The sequence below is a fragment of the Phoca vitulina genome, unplaced genomic scaffold, assembly GCF_004348235.1.
Source record: "Phoca vitulina isolate PV1807 unplaced genomic scaffold, GSC_HSeal_1.0 scaffold6, whole genome shotgun sequence".
In the NCBI taxonomy this organism is placed as follows: Eukaryota; Metazoa; Chordata; class Mammalia; order Carnivora; family Phocidae; genus Phoca; species Phoca vitulina.
Window position 1 is genome coordinate 24,803,241 of NW_022589709.1, and position 23,744 is coordinate 24,826,984.

General features: G+C 35.5%; 1 protein-coding gene across 1 annotated transcript in view; it reads left to right on the top strand.

Moving 5' to 3' along the window:
* Positions 1–23,744, top strand: part of FBXL17 (F-box and leucine rich repeat protein 17) — a 512,446-nt gene that overhangs the window by 331,300 nt on the left and 157,402 nt on the right. Inside the window, 1 exon segment of the mRNA XM_032403887.1 lies at positions 19,703–19,779. Within this exon segment, the coding sequence (XP_032259778.1) occupies positions 19,703–19,779 (77 nt within the window).

The following is a 23,744-nucleotide window of genomic DNA, read 5'->3' on the forward strand; positions in this document are numbered from 1 at the left end:
AGGGAGACTTAGTAACTTGCTCAGGTTCCCAAGTCTGGATTTGGTCTGGTCCCTGGCACCCAGACTGCTGAATTTGTGCTCCATAGCAGCCTGTCATTCTGTCTCTTGAAAGCACTGACATTTCTAAATTACACTAAAAAGAAGTGTGTTCCAGACCCTTCTAGTAAACATACTGTCTTAATTCTGTAAGCAAATAAATGTTAAAGGGTATGTATTTTAAATAAAAAAGCACTTTTAAACTCTGTTGTTTACCTCATCTACTTTCTTTGAAAATAATACCTTATAAAACCCACATTTATTTTCTCACTCTGATATTTACTCTCACATTGACAAATTGTGATATTTTCTTTGTCCTGAAGTGGAACTTTTCATGGAAAATGAATTTACTTCCCTTAGGTAAATATTTTCCAATATCAAGAAGTATAAGGTGAGCTCCTTGAAATTAATAGCAATTTATAATTTTCAATAGCCATAGCATTTTAAAAAAATTTATTACAGTTTTTGTTGCTTCTTTTGCTTACTTAAGAATGAATATTATGGCATCTTCTCAATCATTTTGGCTTATCTAGTATAGAAGATATGTCTACTAAAAGAAATTTAGCTAAACCCACTTTATGTTTCCATTACACGTTCTTATCTTTTTATTATCCTTTAACTTTATGGATCTTCATGTACAGTTTTTCTCCTTTTAAATCCCTTTATATTTTGTTATAATGTGCTCTTCATCCTTTTTATTAGCCATATTTTACATAGATATTTCTCTTTGTAACTACAAATAATATAGTCCTTATGCCTAAAAATAATGCCCTACTTTGTTGACATATTCTTAATAAAAATGATGCATTTGTTCTTTTTATTCAAAATTGTAAGTATATACAAGGGCATGACTTGTCTTACCAGCATCTTACCAGCACCAATCCTTCACTCAGTCATTCAACAAACCTGCCTTGAGCATCACATCAAAGATGAGTCAAACATGGGCCCTGCATAAGGTTGGAACTAGAAGTCAGGTCAGGATGATGATGTATACTTCATACAGTGGTCACAACAAAGGGGCGGGAGAACTAGGGGTCAGGAGCAACAGTCAGTCTGAGAAGAGACCAGCACTGATTTAAGGGTTTTAAACCCACGTGGATGAATGTACATGGTATTTTCAGGGGTTGCAAACCTAAATGTCCATAAAAACCAGACAACAAATATAAATGAGTAAAGTGGATCAAATGTATTCATTAGGGAATGGTGGGGACTGTTAACAACTGAGAGCACATTCTAAAGGCATTCGTATTCAGATGTTTGTTTAAAACATAGACTCAGCCATACAAAATGTGGCTAGGCTGTCTCTTTGTGGCTCTGGTAAGTCTAAGTACATGAAGGGCATAGTGTTTAGAGAAAGGCAATAAATGTGTTCAGTGGACCAAGTCAGACAGTTATGTAGAATATGTGGGCCAAAAGTGAGTACCTGGGGTTTCAATCTACATTGAAAGAAATAGATGGGGGATAAAATTTGAACAACAACAAAAAAAAGTGACAAAATCATTTTGATCCATAAAATGGGGGGATAGTGTTCCCAGTGAAGTAGCAGTCAGTTGCTACAAGATCAGAGATTCTACTGGATTACTGTTAAGCAGACCAAGTGCATGCTTAGTGTATTAGCACCAGAATGACAACATAAACAATCTGAAAAAAACAAACAAATAAAAAAAACAAACCCAAACAACTTTGGTCTTCCTTTCATGAATTGTACAGTTTAGTGGATTTTTAAATTGTTACGCAATTACAGATGGAAGAGGAACCATATTTTTTCCCCAGGACTTCCTGGCCTCTATACACCTTAATCTGGTCTGAATGAGGCAATAAAATTTAAGATTCCAAGAATTGAGGAGTTAGGTGTTTGGCTGAAGACCAGACTCAGGGTGACTGGGCATGGGTGTTGGAAGCTAGGCTCAATAACAAATATGGCCATATTCTGTTTATATGAATATATAGCCCACTGGACATTAAGACTTCTTCCTCCCCCAAATAATTCTGAATGCCTCTTTATAATTAATGTTTGATATTGGTTGTACTAGCTATTAAGAGAAATTCCCAAACTTACAGATTTGGGCTCTGTACTAATTTTTGCAGCTGACATGCATTCATTCTCCCTTGCAGGGATTTGTAGACATTGATTCTAATCAGTGCTTAAAGTTTACTTTAAAAAGAATTAGGTTGAGGGTGCCTGGGTGGCACAGTTGGTTGGGCGACTGCCTTCAGCTCAGGTCATGATCCTGGAGTCCCGGGATTGAGTCCCGCATCGGGCTCCCTGCTCGGTGGGGAGCCTGCTTCTCCCTCTGACCCTCCCCCCTCTCATGCTCTCTCTGTCTCATTCTTTCTCTCTCAAATAAATAAATAAAATCTTTAAAAAAAAAAAGAATTAGGTTGAATGTTTTGAAAGTTATATGAGATAATTGAATAATGTAGATGTGTAAAACGACTTTTAAAAGCTTTCATACAGTTAATAACTTTGCAATTATTTCTCTGGGGTTTCCATTTTTAAATATTGATATTATGAAAAATAATGCAGTAACTCATAGAATTCTTACTGTATTTTTACATATTAGTGAAATAAAGATATCTTTTTCTCTCACTGAATACCAGACTTTGATCATGTAGGGTTTATAGTAATATGCATAAAGGTATTAATACCTTCAAGTTATCTTTATATTATATATGAGAAATGTCTTTCACATGTAGCAGAAATCCTCAAATATGTGCTTGGCACATTGTAGCATGGCTTACCATGAACTTTTGTATATCTTGAACCTTAACTTTAAAAGATGTGTGACTATTTCTTTCCTCGTTCCTATTTGGAAGCCATGTTTACAAAGAGTTCTTTAAATACCTGGTGTTTGGTTGCTTTACACAAATCAGCTAGGTTATAGGTGAATCATTGTATGTGAGACATAAATAAAATTTACAATGGAGCGAAAAAAGATTAACTGTCAGGTTAAATTCTCTTTGATCTTTTTTTGTTCTGTGTTCACTTATGATTAGAGAATCTCTAATTTGTCTCTTCAGCAGTACTAACCATCTTTATGTTCATTTGAAAATGTCCATGGTTTCCAGCATGTTTCAGTGAAGATTTTTATTTTATATGTGTTTTATGTAGCTATGAAAATCAGTAGATTGCAAGTTTCTTAAAATTGGGCAGTTCACTTAAATAATTAGAAACAGTAAAAAAAAAAATTCCATTATTTTTATCCTCCGTGATTGAAGAAAATTCTGCTGAGAGATCCATGGTATCCAGTGTTTACTATTTGCTGACTAATGCCAGAGTCCTCATCCAGTATCCAGTTTTTGGCTATATATATATATTTTTACAGTGTTCTTGATGATAGAATAAGCAGTCTACCTTGTAAGTCACAACATTATGTGATGTCTTCCACCAAATATTCTTTCGGGTTAGAAACCTTAAATGAAAATCTTGATGCTTATAGAGGAGGTCATAGTTTGGAGCTGATTTTAAATTGGTTTCCAGCTTCTAGTTCAACTTATGAGAGATAATGTGGAAGGCAACATATAAGATAATGTTGAGGGCTACATGAAATGACTACAGCTTCTTTTCTAAAGTTACCTGATTGTTGTTGGATAATTAGGTTGTCTGCGATAAAGATGATTAAAGAAATATAATTAGTCATGAAGATATCCCAAAGACCTAGTAGATGGAATATTGCATCTGGACCAAATAGCTATTGCAAAGAGTTTATACCAAACTTTGTATAATGAGGAAATTATATCATATATATACTTTTAATGTTGTATGCATTTAAAAAACTATGGAAGTATAAGATAAACTTAAAAATATTGATTAGTTTCCAATTATCTTTTGTCATTGTGTAAATATTTTCTTAAAAGATAAAAGAGTGGGGCGTCTGGTTGTCCAGAAGAGCATCCTTCTCTTGATCTCAGAGTTGTGAGTTCGAGCCTCATGTTGGGTGTAGAGATGCTTAAAAAAAAAAAAAAAAAAACACCTTAAAAAAGAAGATGTAAAAAGTAGAATTATTATCATGGTAGGATCTTTGGATTTTTTAATGTTGAACTAGTCCTTATTACGTACTCACCAGAATGACTGTATGTCTGATAACATCAATATTGGTGAGGATGGGGAAGCACTACAACCTTCAAAAGTGTTTGTGGGAATATAAAACTTTGGAAGGAGATTTGACAGTTTCTTCTAAAACTAACCATCTACTAAATACGTACTACTAATACTCTAAGACCAAGCAATTCCAATCCTAGGTTTTTACCTATGAGAAATGAAAGCATATGTCCACAAAAAGATTGTACAGGAATGTTCCTGGCAGGATCATTCATAGTTGCCTCCAAATTGCAAATAATTTACATGCCCTTCCAGAGAAGAATGGATAAAGAAACTATGGTATATTCATTTAATGGGATACCTCTTATCAATTGAAAGTTACAATCAGGAAAAACTACTGAAATATGAAATAACATAGATGAATCTCAAACCTTTATGCTGTGTAAAAAAAAGCCTTATAGAAGAGTACATATTGTTTGATTTGATTTTTATGAATGTTTAGAACAGTCAAAACTAAGCTATGGTAAAGTAAAAAATAACAAAACGTCTACAACTCTCGTTGCCTTTATAAGTGGGTATGAGCATTGACTGGAAGGGGGCATGAGGAAAATTGGTGTGCTAGCAATAATTTTGATCTTGATAGCAGTTCAAAGTAGACAGATATGTGCATTTGTCAAAACTGATTGCATTTAAGATTTATGCATTTCACAGTAGGTAAATCTTTCTTAAAAAAAAAAAGAGGAACCATTACAAACATTGAACTCTAGTCAATGATGTATATGCTGAAGTGGTTAGGAATGAAATATACTAATGTCTGCAGTTACTTTGAGATGCACCAAAGAATAAGATAAATTGATGGATAGAGACCTGGTTGGATAGAGAAATGGATGGATACATCTGAGATAAAGCAGATGTAAAAAATGCTAATTATAAAATTTAGGTGGTGGATAATGGGTTTTCACTGAACAATTCTTTCAACTTTTTGGTATGTTTGGAAATTTCCATAGTAAAATGGTTGGGAGGAAAATGATTGTTTATTCTATTTTTTTTTTTTTTTAAGATTTTATCTATTTATTTGACAGGGAGAGACACAGCGAGAGAGGGAACACAAGCAGGGGGAGTGGTAGAGGGAGAAGCAGGCTTCCCACTGAGCAGGGAGCCCAATGCGGGGCTCGATCCCAGGACCCTGGGATCATGACCTGAGCCGAAGGCAGACACTTAACGACTGAGCCACCCAGGCGCCCCTGATTGTTTATTCTAAAAAAGACATGCCTTTTTGGAATTTATTCTAATTCAGGCTGAAGATATAGTTACATTGTGTAAGTTTTTCCTTTTTCATCCTTTTCACAAATTAAAATTTTGTCTAATCCAGTAACGTCATCTTAATTGCATTTAGCTCGTTAACCTTTACAAATCATATTCCTTGGTTGCCACATGTATAATTCAGTGATTAGTTTAATAACATTTATTGGGTACTGTATTTATTTCCTGTTTGTAGTATAACAAATTACCACAAATTTGATAGCTTAAAAACAGCGATGCCAGAATACGGGCCTCATAGTCCAGCTTTCCCTCTCACCCACAGAAAGGCCTGGGCTGAGTCATCTCCTGGCCTCAGCTGCAAGTATGAACAAAGATAGGTGTTGACATCCCAGGGCTCTCTACTTCCCCTTCATCGCATCCTTCCAGCTAAAAGGTGCCCCTTATGCAGAATGGCTTCAACAAGAAAAAACAGCCATCCCACGTGAAATATTTTTGGTGATTTCAGTGATATTTCCTTAGAAAATGCAAAAATGGAAGAAATCAGAAACTTGAAATTCAGTAGAAGTCTTACCAAAATAGCACCCAGTCATAGCAGATTTCTAAAAAGAAACCAAACTATGGGTGTAAAACACTCCGGAAAGAGAAGGCTGATGTGGGGAGTGGGCTCAGGCTCTTCTCCCGTAGATGTCTGACCACCCCCTTGGAAACTAGGGCCAATGCAACACCCATGAAGGTGGCTTCCTCCGACTCGGAATCTGACCCAAGGACCTGTGAGGACAGTCTTCCAGGGACAGCTGAGATAAAATGTCCCAGAGACAAGCCCTGGAAACCCCTGTCGTGGAGAACGGGAGGGGCGGTAGGTTTCTAAAGAACAGAGCCATCCTTGGAAAGTATATCCCCTGAAGCACATTTTGGGAAAGAGGAATTTCAAACGCCCAAAGAGAAAGAACCTACTAGAAAATTGGATTCTCCAGTCATGAGGAAATGAAAGAGTTGCTGGGAAGCTTGATGGAATCGTGTAGAGAATAAGAAGCAGGCGAATCAGGGTTTCCTGAGCACCAGTCAGTGAGGGGGAACAGAGAAAGCTGTGCTGGTAGGATCGGATCCCAACCTAACCGAGAGCCGCCCCTCCCCCCCCGCCCCCGGCCCCAAAGCCGTTCTGCACAGGGCATCAGCCCGCCTCACAGTTGGCGGGTGGCACTGGGGCGGCTGCTGCTGAGAGCTCGCTCCGCACACACTCGGTCTTTGGGGGGTACAGCCTCCTGCAGGTGTCCCTTCCTCACCTTGCCCAAAGTCTGGACCCTGGACACCGGGGCTCGGCAAGCCCTCGCCCGCCTGCGGAGGAGAGAATGAGGCGGGGTCTCCAGGTGAGGCGCTCTCAGAAGCCGCCTGTGACAGGCCAAACACCCACTGCGGCCGAGCGCCAGGCTGTCGCCGGGCAGGGAGGGCGACACCAGCGTTAGGGTCACGGGGTATTGCCACGTGGACTACAGGGCAGCCTACCCTGCTCCCTCAGCTTTCTGACCTGTTCTGGTTGAGGGGCAAGTCAGATTTTTGCTCTGTCTTTAAAGTCTTCCTTGGGTAACCCTGAACAATTACAGAGCAGTAGCACCAAAACTGAATTCTTCTGCAGCCCACCTACACCAGAGAGGCAACTCCTTCTACTTCTTATAAAAGAAAAATTTGTCTCCTTTCCTTTTTAAATTCACAAAAGGAAATCTCTCAAACCAGGCACAAAAACAAGACAACAAAAACCCTCAAATATTTATTCTCTCACAGTTGTGGAGGCCAAACATCCAAAACCAGTTTCCCTGGGTCAAAATCAAGGTTTCAGCCGCCCTCCGAGGGCCCTAGAGAAGAATCTGTTAGTCGTCTTTCAGCCGCTGGGGGCTACCAGCATTCCTTGGCTTGGGGCCAGATCACTCCTATCTTGCCTCCAGTAATTTTGCCTTCTCTCCTGTGTCCAATCCCCACCTGCCCCTCTCTCATAAGTACACTTGGTATTGTTTTAAGAACCTACTCAGATAAACCAGGATAATCTCCCCATCCCAAAACCCTTAATTTAATCACATCTGCAAAGAACCTTTTTCCATACAAGGTAACATTTATAGGTTCCATGGATTAGGAGTTGTTATCTTTGGGGGCCGTTCTTCAGCTTGCTACAGGCATTTTTTTTTTATGTGCCAAGTTCTGTGCTAAGGCCTGAATAATATTAATTAACATTTAATTGCTTACTGTGTCCCTGGTGCTGTCCTATGTGCTTTACTTTCCTTTTACTAAGGAAAAAAATGATTTAACATGAACTTATTGAACCATACATTTCTTTCTTGTATATGCCAACTATTAAAGCCCCAAAGTGCTAGTTTTCTGAGAAATGTATGTTAGGAAATTATATTCTGTTCTAAATAACCCTGTTTTATTTGTGTGGAGGATGTTAAAGTTGACAAGATTGTGAATTCCCCTTGGGAAGAGACTTGGCTTATCCATCTTTGTATCCATATAGTTAGTATCCATAGTAAGGGTTGGTAAATGTTTGTTGAATAACTAAAAGAGCCTTTGCAAACATTATGAAATGTAACCTGTATAAAATCCTTGGAGGTAGATATTGTAATTTCCATTTTACACAGAAGATTTAGAAGAGTTGAATTACATTCCCAACACCAGGACTGTGTATACACACGTACACACACGCTCACACAACTTTGACAGTCTGAGCATCTGAAACATATTTCCATTATCCATAACTGATTGATTTTGTGCATGAAACATTAAAATTTAGCAAAATTCTGATGTAGCTAAATCTGTTTTATTATTATACTGTGTTATTAATCATGCGCAATATAGTTTTAATTTTTAAATTTTTTGAATGGCCAGTTTCTCGTGGATTAAGTCCATTGTGTTAAGAAATGAAAGGAAATTTTCTAAATGATGCAGAATATTTTGATACTTTTCTTGAAAATTTAGCCTTTCCCCAGAACTGCCTCAAGCATTTCTAGTCTTTTTTTATTTAAATTCAATTAATTAACATATAATATATTAGTTTCAGAGGTAAAGTTCAGCATATCTAGTCTTCTTTGTAGCTTCTTTTGAACATCTGATTTTTTTTAAGTCATTGATATTATGAATCTAAGAAATAATCGTACTTGCCTCTTTACTTTGTTTCCTTGAAAGCTTTTCCAAAATCTTAACCCACTTGTAGAGGCTTTTGAGGACTGAATCATATGAATCCCTTTAGGATGAGTATACCCCTGACTCACTCACTATCCATATTTCTTACCTTTCTTGCCTTAAATATTTCTTTTATAATTTTGTATGCGTTTCTAGTGGAATAAGGCCGGATATAAGTAAACAGATAAAATAAATTCAGGTCCCTTACTAATGATGAAATATATGAATATGTTATATGTAACAAGAATTATTGTATATGTGTGCTATATATAACAAGAATTATTGCATATATGTTATATATTTGTATTGTTATGCATTGTGTATATTGTTTTCTTCTTTTTCCTCTTTACAATATTCTTTCCGCAACCTTAAGTCAAGCCACTAATTCAACTAGTACATCCCTGAGTTTATATCACATTTGCTGACTTGCTTATACTATTGCCCTTTGTATTTGCTTTCACCTTTTTAAAAGTATGATGTGGCATTAAGTTGCCATTATTTTCCCCCAAACCCCCAGTTTTGCCAAATGGCCTAAGTGTGTTGTGTGTCTGATGACTATGTATTGACCTTTCAGTAAATGATCACAAAAAGGAATTTGTGCTCTAATTTTATTTTACTTTTTAATAAAATTCTGTCATTACTAGGGCAGAACTCATTATACTCTCAGGACCTATGGAAGCACAAAACTGAGCAATTGATTCCGAGCACGTTTACCTGACATCCTTTTTCAAACACCTGGCATTGCTCTTGCCTCTTTATTCCACTAATGACTTTTAAAAACAATAAACTCTCTCGTCAATTCTCAATCTTGCTTTTTTCTCAGAATAGCAGAATGTATTCCTTTATTGGGTACTTGAGAGAAGTGTGTGTGTGTGTGTGTGTGTGTGTGTGTGTGTGTGTAGAGCAGGAATCTTAATATTGTTACTCCATTTTGCTACATGGTTTGTTGCTTATGCAGACAGAACTGTAACTATAATCAACAGTAGAGCATTGAGAAATATGCCAGAGATGTGGTGTTCATTTTGATTTGTCATTTAAAATAACATAAAGCTGAGTACTGGGTTTGGGAGTGTTGCTTGTTCTTGCTGGCTCTCAGACATGATGTTGCCTGCAAAGGTACCCACTGTCTGAAACAAATGGTGAAATGACCTTCTTCCTTCTTCATGCTTTTTCAACTTTCTGCAAGGGGAAATTGGGTAATGCTTCCCTCCATGGTTTCTATCAGTCTTACACACTGGTTTCATTAGCTTTCCACCACTCTCCCCAGAAACAGAGATGTGGTTTTTCCCTTCATAGAGAATAGACTGATGATTTGTCCAAGCAAAGCAACCCGGCTTTTAGTGATTATGATATTTCAGGGGCTAGGCTGCTAAAATTCTTTTACTAAGTGCATTTATAACAGTTATATGTTTGTTGATTTAATGACAGTATTGGTAATGGAAAACGTATTTGTTAAGAATTACATTCATAAATGTATATACGTATATGCACACATACATGCACACATACATACCACATACCCTTTTTAAATAAAAATTAAATGGTTGATGAACAAGTCTTTTCATTGATGGATAGAGTTAAGAGAGAATCCTCTAGATGGGTATTTTATAGGCAAGTGGACTTTATATTAGGAATTATTGAATTGGCCTGGTAGCCAGAAAAACTAAGTAAGGTTCAGTAGCCTTTCCCTGGAATTTCTAAATTTCATTATATTGTATTTACTTAAATGTTATTTAAGAAGAAAATTTGGAGGACTTTTTTTCTATATTCTTCAGATAGATAAAAATTAACTGAAACCAGCCATCATCCTTCTGTTGGGATTTACAAAATGTAAACTGCGTATTTTTCACAAGAGAATTCTTGGTTGATGACCCTTATTGTCATTTGTAGAAATATGTGGACTGTTTTTTTCTTTTTTTGAAAAAGAAGTGAATTCTTTCTTTTTTTTAAGTAAAGAAATTATCTCTCTGTGTAAATTCAGTGTACTAACACAACTAAACGTGACCTGCTTCCTCTCTTTCCTGTAAGAGCAAAGATTATTTTACCTCTGACATGAACATTAATTATGTAATGATATGGGAAAAAATAAGAATAAAGCAGTGGCATTTTCAGAGCTTTGGAAGTAGGTTTTATGAATTCAGCATTGATGATACTTAGGCCTCAGAGGGTTCAGAGTTCAATCTAGCTAAGTATTAGTGAAGTCAAATTTATGTAATGTCCCTGCCTACATCAAGCCCATGTGATCTTTTTTCTTCTTCGTGAATAAATTATGTGGGTTACTTTGTTACCACTGCCTGCCCTTTTCCAGCTCCCCAATCCAGAACTCCTTCCTCATCCCTTCTTTTTTAGAAACTAACAAGAAGCCTTCACTATGCTTTTCTCCCAATTGCAGAAATCGTTTTATGTAATCACTACTGAAAATCACCTGTAAAAATTCTTCTTCTGGCTTGTGATCAGGCCAGAAATTTTCTAAGCTTAAAAATTAATGACAAAGTACAGGCTTCCTGAGTATGAATGCTTGAAGCATATAGAAAACATTTGGAATGGAGAATGTTGACCTCCTTTCTTTGTGTCTTATTATTGCTATCTAATTATAAGCTTTCAAAGATATCTAATTAGGTGCTTTCTTCATTGCATTTTAAAATAAGTAATCTATTTCTTTTCTTATCACTAAAACCATTTCTCAAACAAAATTTTGAATGGTGCATTTGGATATTTGGAATCATTGTTAGCCAAAGTGAAACCATTCTTCTGACTTTTATAAATTGTCTTTACCTTCTGTGTTTTATAGTCTTCTGAGGATTTGGCTTATCCAAAAAGAGATTGTGTGCCTTCCCAAGTAAGAAGGAAACCTTTTGTCAGCATCTTGTCTGAGTTAACTCCTTGGCTACGCAGGTCATGGGAGGTCTATGTTGAACATCAGTCTTTGGCTCTATCACAAAACTGGTATTGAAACATAGACCAGCTCCCAGAGTACAGAGGTTAAAGAGGCAATTAGTCACTACAAAGCCGACTTGTGGCGTCTTCTGGTAAGGAAGTGCTTAACTCTTTCCTGAATGATGCGTGAAACCTCATCTTCTGGGTGCTTTTATATTCCACTAATATAATTTAGTTTTAAGTCTTAGCCATTTTAAATCAAAGGTGAGTGTAAAGTATATGATGTCTCTTGAATTGAGACTTTCTTATCAATACTTAGAGCAATTAGGGTAAATGGGATAGAGATGGGCAGGGAGATTATTATCAGTTATATGTTTAATAGTCCACCTAAATTTCATTTTAGTTGTTTGGAAGCCTAACAATCTCTTTGAAATATTTCTAGCTTTACCGTTAAAGTTGTTATTTATTGTTGTTGGTGGTGGTAGGGCTTGGTTTAGAGCTTGCCGGAATATTGCCTCACTTTTTTGCAGAAAAGGAGTGGCCTCTGATGAATTATAATTCACTAAACTGGACCATAGTTTTATATGTTTTTATATTCCTGAGTTTTTTTAAGGGCCTGGGCTTTTGCTTCCACACAATAAATTTTTGTAACATGTAGTAATAAAACCTCTTCTGTCCTCTATCTTAAAATATGCCAGAAAACCATAAAGATAGCACCAGTCTTAACTGTATCAACATTGTGCAGTGCCTGGATTCCCCCAGGGTTATTGGTCATAAATTGATGGAACCCCAAAAAGCTGAAAGGAAGGAGGAGGATTCTTAACTTTTCCTATATCAAAGTAACTGCATTTTTCCCCATTGAAGAACGAATAAACTGCTGAAATAGGAAGTCTTGCCTTTACATTTCCCTCCCCTTTTCTCTTCTAGCATTTCCTTTAGTCCTGAAAATATAACTATTTTCAGTGATACGATTTTTCTGCTCCTAGGTAGGAATATTATTATCAACAATAACAAAATAAATAGTACCTGATCTATCAAGGTTATAAGCATTAAATCCATCATTTTATAATAATGTGGCTTTCTGATTATATCTTTTAATATTTCTAACACATAGTTTGCACTCAATAAAACATGGTTGAATTAAATAAATAAATAATACCTTATAATCTTTTTTCTGTCTCTTGCATATTTTAAGGAATACTTAGAAGTGAGCTCAAGTTGTTATGTAATGATTTAGTGTAGTTGTGGTAAAAGGATGGAACAATGGCTAAAATTAAAAGTAAGACTTTTTGATAAATATATCTGAAATATTAAAGCCAAAGCCAAGTTTATCACAAATTTGTTAGTTTAATCTCCCTCCCCCACCCACTTTGGAAGAGCCTTTAACCATCTTGTTTCTTAGTAGCTTAAAGAAGATGTGCGTTTTTAAAATAGTGCAGGCTTCATTCTATCTGAAAAGCATTTTTAAAGTACTATAAGAAATAAATTAAACCTTGTTTTACTATATAAATGAAGAAGCAAAATATTTCTGTAAGAGCTAGTTGGTAATGGTCTTTCCTAAGTATATTAGAAAATATTGTTGTTGTATAACTCCTTTTTTCAGTGCTGACTCCTACTTACTCACCAGTTGGGAAACCTACCTGATGTTAGAGACACAGAGGGAAAGAGTGGTCCAGAATGAATCAGCAACGACAACATCTGCTCGCCTTGCTCAAAGGTGTAACACCTCTGTGGGCAAAGGTGCAAACCCATAGAACTTAAGTTTCATTTCCATTTATTTCCATTTATAGGCTACTTATGGTTTATTTGTAGGCCTTTCCGGTGGACAGAGCTGGAAAATGGCTTATTTGTATTCATACAGAGTCATACATTCACATGCATTCACAAACACTGCCAATTCCAGAGTTTTAGACTGTCATGATGTTCCTCTCTGGGTCTTCTCTATTTTTTTTCTCTATCCATTAAAAAGTATAGGGCGAGAGGCAGAGTATAAAACTAAGGGAATAAAATACTAATTTTTCAAAAAAAAAAAAAGAAAAAAAAACTATTCTCATTTTGTAACCTTTTGCTATCTCTGTGTGACAAAATGGGCATCAGTTCTCCACTGTTTTAAGTAGCAAATGCCTAAATTAATCTTAGATTCACTAATCAGATATTGGCTTTCCGGAGAATAACATTTGGTAAGTGAGAACTTAATGAGTGTCCCAAGATAACTGTTGTTAACTGGTAGAGCTGGTGACATTTTGCATGTCACTGCTAGTCTTTGCCCCTGTGGTATATTAAGAACGTGCTTTGAGCAAATGCTTTAGCATTTACATCGCAACTCAACCTTTAAAAAAAAATCTCTCTTGCAGTGAACATCTATGAGAATATTTTTGGAAGTTTATGTGAAAAATTGACTTGTGTATGTATTTGGTACTGTGTTGTTAATGGGATAGAATAGAAGAACATTTACAAGAAAGTGTATCATAAAATACAAAGGGCACTCCATGTATCATTTTGGTTCCTTGTGTCTTTCATTTGTCATTATGTGCAGTTGTTTAAGTTAAAGACAACAATAACTACTGCATATTATTTCTGTGAGGTTAAGGTGTCATATTACTAGAAAAAGTAACTATAAATAGAATGCTTATAGATGCAATTATAGTCCTATGTAATAAGGGGGAATGTACTATTATTAATAGATTATTGAATTGATTGATCTTGTACATGTTTACCTGTAAATATGTCTTTTTTGTGTAAGTAGAAATCTTTTATATGGGGCATTTTCTGAAAGCAGGATGTACCTGTAAATCATGCCAATTCATTTGCTACACTGGGATCGGATTATTCTTCAGTAAAACTCAATTTGAGGATTTAGAAAAATCAATCAAATATCATTATTCTTTCTATATGATGCCAAATTGTGTTTTGGTGACCTCTGCTATCATTTAAATGACCTGAAGTCAGGATGAGCTTTCGTAGCACAGAATTGGACTAAGTTTGCTCCTTTGTTGCTCTCTTTAGATCTTGTAAATCCTTTTTATTCCTTTTTCATTTGTATGTGTCTGTGAGTTGCAGCTTCTTATGCTTTTACCCATTTATAGGCTATATGACATAGGGTGGCTTATTGGCTTGTTTAGTTTCAAGAAATGATGAAAATGAAGTTCTATTCCTTAAATCCCCCAATATATCACTTTTACAATGTGTTTGCATTTCAGGAGTTTTAAGGTTTGATCTACATGTTTATTCAATCTTAAAGATATCTAGCTCCCCGTTGTACTTATTTGCCAATTACTTTACAGCCCCTTTCATACTTTTGGTTTTAAATCTGTGGGGTTGTTTTGTCTTGTTGCATTTTTTCCTCTGCTTGAAGATATATTTATTATTCAAATATAAAAGTGACTTAGGAAAGAACATCCTAAAGTTTATTTAGAAATTCACCAAGCCCATACTAATGCATCTCTAATGGGGACATTTCTTTCCACACCTCTAAGGTGATTGAGCCTGTCCTTTAAAGTGAGATTTGCAAACCAGTGTCTGGCAGCTCCAATTAGCTTCTTTTGGGTTTGAAGCACATCACAAACAGTAACAAGGTCTCCTAGGACACTCCTCTTGCAAGCAATGTAGTCATATTTCCTCATTAGTTCTTTTCAATTGTCACTAATGCCATGTTCCAGCTTTTGAGTAGGAGACAAAAAACATAAAAATTTGGTATGTATGTAGAATGGGCCATTGTTTTCCATAATTCAAGGCTCTTTTGAATTCCTTTGATAGTTTTGAAGCTTACACAGCTTAATTCATTAACCTTTACCCTTCACATAAATCAGGTGATTAGGAGTCTATTGCTAAGGAGACAGATTTTCCCTCCACTGAAACTAAGTAAATGCCTTCTCAAAAAAAATTCCTATATAGCTGACAAAAGTAACCTTTTTGTTGCTTTTCAAATTTCATCAGATATTTCAGGTGCATTTTAGAACATTATCAAAAGCAAGTGAGCATAACATTGCATTATTATAAATAATAATTCTGGATGCTTTGGATATTTTGGAGCAGGTTTTCTGATGCTTTTTGGAGTTCTAGAAGAGTTTATATGTATATATGTATGTGCACACACACACACACACACACACATACACACACACTCAACAACTGTTAACTCAAGAATTTACAATGGTTGCAATTTAAAAAAAATTTCTTCAGGGGCACCTGAGTGGTTTAGTTGGCTAAGCGTCTGACTCTTGATTTTGGCTCAGGCCATGATCTCAGGCTTGTGAGATGGAGCCTGCCTCAGGCTCTGTGCTGAGCATGGAGCCTGCTTAAGATTCTCTCTCTCCCTCTCCCTGTGCCCCCCCACTCCCTCTTGAAAATAAATAAATAAATAAATAAATAAATAATAAAATTCTCTCCCTCTGTAGCACCCTCCCCTCACCTCATGTTCTCTTTCTCTCAGCAACAAAAAAAAATTTTTTCTTCTGAACCCTGTCAAAGAATAAAAGAAGAAGATAATTTGAGGGGAGGCAATTCAGAATAAACTAAAATATATTGAACCTAGGACATTTGATTTGGAGAAAGTCTTCATATAAGGCTTCATGTTATAGAGAATGAGAATATGGGGTTTCAAAGGAGGCAGGTGGTTCTATGTTTCATGGAGGTGAGAATAGAGTGGATTTCTCCAGATTTTTTTATTCCTTCTTGTGAAGATACATCTCACTTTGTTTCTCAGAATTTGGGAAGATAGTTTAGTAAGCTTGTGTTTGACGTTCATGGGCTAGTCTAAGAATATTTGATTTTCTGCAGTTTTCCACTATGCCATTTTCCCATTATTAATTTCTCCTTAATAATCTTATAGATTGTTACTTTCCCTAAGGATATAGTTCTTTTCCCAAGTTTTAGCATTCTTTATGTTGGCATGCATAAAATGAGAAATCTTTGAATGTACTGACCCATGGAGGATGTCAGTCATATGATATTCTGAAGTTTGTCCTTAGGGATAGTGGGAACAGGGGGTGGGGTGAAGAATGAGAAAAGTTTGAATTCTAGATTCTGAGTTTAGGGACTCCTGGCTTATTCCTAGGGACAAAACTATAATTTATCATTGAGATTAATGGATACTCTCCTATGCATTATCTGTGAATAGGAGAGGGGATGGAGAAACAAAGGTTTTAAACGTGGCCTTTGATTCTTTCACTCTCCTTCTTTTCTTTCTTTCTTCTTCTTCTTTTTTTTTTAAGTAGGCTCCATACCCAGCTTGGAGCCCGATGTGGGCCTCAAACTCACTCCTGTGAGATCAAGACCTGAGCCAAGATCAAGAGTCAGACACTTAACTGACTGAGTCACCTAGGCACCCCTTTTACTCTCCTTCTTAAAGATTATATCACTTTACAAACAATTCTCTATTTTATTGGTACCATTTAAAAAATACCCTTTAAAAAACTTACATAAGTACCTATCGTCAAAAAGTTTCAATAATTACTAAGCTTTACCACCTTGTTTGTGGCCTGCATTCCTACTATACAGTGAACTGGGAAATGCTCTGATGTTAATAACACTAAAGGTCATGACTAGAGCCAAGACTCTTTTAAAACAGAGAATTATTTAGAGTAAATGCAGTCCACAGACCAGAGTTATGTTCATGTACTTCCCGTAAATACATACTATAATGGACTCTAAAAGTTTCAGGAGGAAAGGATAGTCACCATGCAGGCCTCTTGTCAAGACGTGCTGTCACTGCAGGCTGCGTGGGAGGTAGACCTGGACTAGCCACCAGGTTTCAGGCACTAGCCAACTGATGTGGGGTTCCATTTCCGTCAATTTGCAGTAACAGGACAATACAAACCATTTTCACTTTCAACTCTCAAAACAATAGCTATTTTAGCTATTTATTTGAACCACTCAATTTTGTGTAATATTATTGTGTTGAGAGATTCAGTCCAGATTTACAGAACTTGGGATTTCTCTCCTCAAATACCACATCTGGGAATGATGTGATATTTACATTAAAGAAATTACATTTTGCTACAAATCTTCCAAGGAATGTTTTTTTCTCCACAAATTTTTATTCGAGGAGTACTTCCGTGTTATGTGTAACTTCTAGCACACTGGCTCTGATTACAGGGTAATTATAACTGTTTGGAAAACCTTATGCAACTGAACTTTTAAAAACAGAGCAAAAATCCTGGTGATCCTTTGTAAAAGCAAAGTGCTTTTCTCTTATATTTCCTTTCTCTTTTTCTGTCTAAAAGATATTTACTGCTTATTTCCTAATCATGTGTTATCTCTTGGCTATTGCCTCTTGAATAAGCTAAATTTACTTATGATATCTATTCATAAAAACTTCCCTCTGACACACAGGGGGGAAACCTGATGCTCATGGCCTTTCATCAGTTTTTAGAGAGTTTTCATCCAGTGATTGATTATCTTATTTTATATGAATACTGGTTCTTGTTGCCTATGAAATAACATTTGATCTGGCTTATACAGTGAAATCAATTTGTGTTATTTGCTCTTTGTAGTGGGCTCTGTGTGTCTTTAAATATTCCTATGTGCTTGTAGTGTATCTTACATAGAATCAAGCGGCAGGAATGCAGGTAAACATTTGTTTAGGGTTTTTTCACAATCAAATGTAAAATCAGGCTTTTTGGACTATTTGGAAAGAGCATGAGAACAAAATAAATGACATAAACATTTTTTCTGTACTAATTTATTTCATTTTGTAGTGGTTGTACAGAATACTGCATCTGTTAACTTTTGGTAGGTGGTAGAGAAGGACCGAAATATGTATCTTTGATATGACAGAAAGTAGTCAGACTTTTTTTTTTAATTTAGGATTTTGTAATCATCTAGGGTCTTTATTTTTATCCTTAGCATGTGAAAATTTATTTTTAAAGTTGTAAATAAAACACAGTTGTTGCCTGTAATATCTTATCTGCTTTTGTCCTTCCTTTTTTATGAGTTTATTCAAATATTACATTAAAGCCAAATGACATGGAATTAGGTTTAAAATTTTCCCTTCATAATAAGCTGTGTCAATGGTAATTGCATTGTATTGCTGTTTTAAGTTTTCTGTTGTAGCCATGGAAGAACTTCTCCGTTTTTGTCATAAATCCTTCTTTTAAAAAAAAAAGCCAAAAATGAATGTTTATTCAGTTATTCCAAAGAACTTTGAAATGTTTATCATTCCATTAAAACAATATTCTATAAAAATATTTTAAAGGAAAGAATACGTCTTCTTTATAACTAATTTAACCTTCAGTAATGAATTATGTGAAGTAAAATTGTATAAAATTTTCTGACATTTTATGAAGATTCCTACAAATAAGCCAGACAGCAAATAAAATATCTGCAAGACAGAGATGGATACTCTGTAATTTTTTGATGGATTGTACACACAGGTATCAAATTACTTGATCCTTACTTCCTAGAAAAGGTTAATGACTCTTTTTGCTTTTACCCTTTTACTTAACTGTTATTTATAAAGATTAAAACAGCGACTACATTGAAGGATGCATATTCCTATGTGTCAGTATGACTGTACAGGTTTTTCTGATATTATAGGAGACTGAGCCACAAAATGGATGGCGTTGTTAATCATTATTTTTAAAGTTCATTCAATTCTGTAGTACATGTTCTGCTATGGCTATTAAATCTGAGTGCACCATTCAAAAACCTTTTAACTTAAATGAAACCAGAAAAGACTTTAAATCTTACATATCTATGTCTATATTACATATCTATGCAATTCATTTAAAATACTAAGAATTAAAAATTTTAAAGTAAAAGATCTTAGAAGTTCTTACATGGGCATATTTTTTCTTTCATCTATAATCAGTTAGATTTTTAAATATTTCTGGTTTATATTGAATAAAATACACAAAAATATGTATTTTAGTTTACTAGACTCCATCATTAATAACTGAACCATGAATAATATTACTGTCCACCTATAATGACCATCCATCTATATTCTAGTTTCATTAAAATTGTTTTTATATTATTATATAAATGACATGTTCATTATATAGCCTATGTTTACTAGTATATGACTAAAAGTGATATTACTCTTATAGAAATACCTCTTTTTCATCACTTTGGTTTTAAAATATACACTAGTCATAAATATACTTAATTAAAGTCATTTAGGTATTAGGGCACTTGAGTTTAAAGTAGGGAATGTAACACTTTTTCCTGAAACACCTTGAAAGAAGTTTGTTGAAGGAAGAGAGCTGTGGCATTCATCAAACGCTGACCTCTTCCTGTTACAGTCATGGCCAAACTCTTGCTAATTTAACTTGAAATGCATTAATGTAACTCACCACTTTTTTGTGTGTGTTTTAGGTGTGTGGAGGTCATTGCAAAGGAAGGACAAAACCTGAAAGAGCTGTATTTGGTGTCCTGTAAAATCACAGATTATGGTATGTAAAGAGTCATTGTCCTAATTCTTTTCTAGAATTAAAAAGTTACAAAATCTTTGAAAACTTTTTAAAAGAAATCACGAGCTACTATCTCATAGAGACTATTTATCTTTATTTGTGCTAACTCTGGTCACACCAAAAGAAGTTAAGAAATCATGAGACTAGGACCCAGAGTAAAATGAACATGTGTATCAGTTTGTCACCACATGCAATCGCGCACGCATGTGCATCTGTGCACACACAAACACACACACTCACATAGGGTTAACATGTATGGTTAAAAAAGCTATACAATGAAATAAACACTAAATATTTGATATAATAAATATAACTAAAGAAGTTATTACTTGAGTTAATTTGCTTAATTTATTTATTTATTTTTTTAAAGATTTTATTTATTTATTTGAGAGAGAGAGAAAGTGAGAGAGAGAGCGCAAGAGGGGGTAGGGTTAGAGGGAGAAGCAGACTCCCCGCCGAGCAGGGAGCCCGATGTGGGACTCGATCCCGGGACTCCGGGATCATGACCTGAGCCGAAGGCAGTCGCTTAACCAACTGAGCCACCCAGGCGCCCTAATTTGCTTAATTTAATGTCATGTCAAATACATTCCCTGCCGACATTCCAAATGGCACACTATTTAATGCTTTACATTTTTTAAAGCATTGGAAACTTCCACATTTAGATATGTAGGAAGTGATGGATATACATTTGTATGCAAGATTGTAAATTATCTTAATTTTCAATATCTCTTTAAAAGTGGAGAAAAGCAAGTTGTTTTATAAAAAAAAAATGAAAAGTATGAAATCATCCTGTTGGAGTAATAAAAGAAAAATAACCTAGCCTTTCCTTTTTTATTCAGCTTTATTATTTTTTTCTTATTAATTTGTGTATTTAATCTAGAGTTTTAACCGGGTATTTGGCTTTATGGGAGACTGAATTGGTTTTCTTTTCTCTTTTCTGATTTCTTAATTTCTTTGTTTAAATTTGAGACTATGCTTTCTACCTTGAGGGAAACTAATAATTCATCAAGGTTTTTTATTGTTAACTCTGACATATGCTAATAAATGACTTCAATCTTAGGATGTCATGCTGACCATCTGTCCTGGGTGGGAGAATTGTATTTTATCAGCTACTAAATTCAGCCTTTAGAAAAATTCTAGTACAGCTATGATAAAAAATAACATAAAAAATATTTGACTTAAAATAATGCTAATTTCTTTTCAGAGTTTATTTTTTAGAATGGTAAATGAGTCTTACCTGGGTTTATTCATAATGTTTCTGGGTTGTTGGGTTTTTTTTTTCCTGCTTATACCATGCAAAAGGAGTATTTTGATATGTTTTTCTTTTCTTGTAGTTTGTTTTCTGGTTTGGCATGTTAGATTGCCACTTAGATACACTAATTCTAAAACCTATAACTATCTCCCTCTTTTCTAGCCCTTAGAGAATTCTCTCTGTCCAACCCAGGGCATATACTCAATACAGGTAGATTTGTTAATTAATATATTCATTCATTCCAGACTCTTTCCTTGGCATTCAAGCTCCTTTACCATTAGTCTACTACCTGTCCCTCCAGTCTTATTTTATATATTTCTCCCCTTTACCTATGCAGTGCCAATGTCAGATTGCTAATTGCCAGGAGAGCTACAGATTAAGTTCCTTAGAATGAACTCTTCAAGGTCCTACACTGGAAAATGATGCTAAAATTACACTCTGTCTCAGCACATGTTAAGTTCACAAGTGCAAAGAAATATTCCAGGAGATGTGGAGAAAAGAAAAAAGCTTTGGACTTGAGATACATCTGGGACCAAGTTCAGTCTTTGTCTTTATCTGTTCTTTGGCCTTAGGGAAGTTCCTTCACATCTCTGAGGCTCAGTTTCCTCATTTGTAAAATGGTGAATTCATGTCTGATGTCATAGTTATGTCCCCGGCACCATGTCTAATGATTAGCATTGGTGAATGTTGCCTTCCTACAGGAAGGGGACAGAGAAAAGATTTTATGCAAAATTCTTCTACCCTCTTTCCTCTCCTAGGTTTTGGAAGAGGTTTTTGTTGTTGTTGTTGCCATTGTGTATTGTTATTGTTTGTTGATATTGTTTCTTGATATTATCATGTTTTTGTGTTTAGAAATTTTAGGATTTTTTTTCTCCAGGTGAGGTGAAAATGATGTTAAAACCTTGCCAATATGGTTTACATTTATTCACTTGGGTTGGTGGATCTCTGCACATTAGGGTCACCTGGGGAGTTTCTAAAGCATACTGATGCTTGAGTCTCATTCAAGGCTGATTAAGTAAGAATTTCTATGAGGTGGGACCCAGGCAAAGGTTTTGTAAAACCTGCTTAAATGATGTTACATCAACCAAAGTTGAGAACAATTGATCCAGTCCATTTGAAAGGGCCAGATATTGGACATTTAGGGGACTTCCCTGCCATGGTGATGAGAAATCTATCACAATTTTTCTGGTACCTTAGTCACTTCAGCTTTAAGCTCTCTGCCTCACCTCATCTCTCTTCCGTCTTTCCTTTGGTTTTAGTTATTCAAAGGGTTCATGGAAAGCCAGTTTTCATCTATTGATTCTGTTCTTCAAAATGTTGGGGCACAATTGAGGAGGGAGGGGTAAAGGTCAATAGTTTATGAGATTGTAATATAATTGCTATTTGATTATAGAATTTAAAAAAATCACTGAAAGTTCAGCTCAGCTCAGCTCTTTTTCCCTGGTAACATGCCAATAACACATGAATAATTTTTGTCAAAAAAGACAGCAAAAAGGATTATTCATTGTAACCAGAGAAACAGCATGTTATTGGAGGTAACTGCTCTGCTGGGGGAGGCTGGCTGTGATCCCTTGCCCTGCATTAATTATAAATTTTAAGACGGAAAAACAGATGCCTGTTTTCTTCTTTAACTGGATAAGTAGAGATAGATTCTGTAGAACTTTTAGATTATTGAAGCTACTTAAAAACTGTAAGATTTGATGTACACCTGATACTGGGGGAGTTTCATCCTTTAAGAGACTACTCCATAATTCTGCTTCCTGTTGCTTTACTCATATTCGAGCTAGTCTCATCCTCACCTCCTCCCTCTGTGGTGCTGTGTTTGTACATGCTTTCATTATAGTATATGGAGATTTTTGAAGTTTTTTGCAGAATGCATAGATTCAGAAAGAGCAGCTCGCCTGGCATATCATTTGTAATTTTTGTGAAGATTCTCACAGATGTTGAATGTGGTATCATAGTACTTAGCAACACCTGGCCAGGCTGTTATGAAGTTATGTTCATTTTAATTGATATATGATATAGTTGTCATGAAGAAAACTATCATTCTAATAGGCTTCTTATTCCCCAAATTGAACATAGATCTTTATGGTAAAAGATGGCAATTATAAGCAAATCAATAATTCAGGCACAGCTAAATGGAAAATACATTCTTGGGAAATCGCTCCCTGAAGAGAAATCTAATATCGTCACTCTTCTATCACTGAACAAATATGTTATATAGGCAGTATTGTGGGAAAAAACTCAAATTTAGGAGTCAGAGGTTTAGGTTAGAATCCAGCTTTGCCTCTTCTTTTCTTTATGACCTTGAGCAAGTTACTTAACCTCCTAGTTTTGTCATCTGTTAAGCACATAATAAAATGTACCATAAAAGGTAGTGAATATGAATTTAAAACGTCTGTGTCATGCCTCGTGGCATAGTGGGTACTCATTAATTGGCAGTTCTTAAAATAATAGAATCCTCTCTTTCTCTTAAAAAGAATCAGCTCTCCTCCCCCTCTTCCTCCCCTCCTCCTCTGCCCCCCCCCCTCCCCAAGTGTGGCTTTCCTGTCTGTGGGAATCATGATCTAGAAGTTTGGTCTGTATTAGTCTGTACTTGCCTTGTTGACTTCTATACCTAAGCTATCTAAGCCAGATTCTTACTAGTAGGAAATAAAGGGAAAGATGCAGCAGAAAGTTTAAAATCTTTCATTTG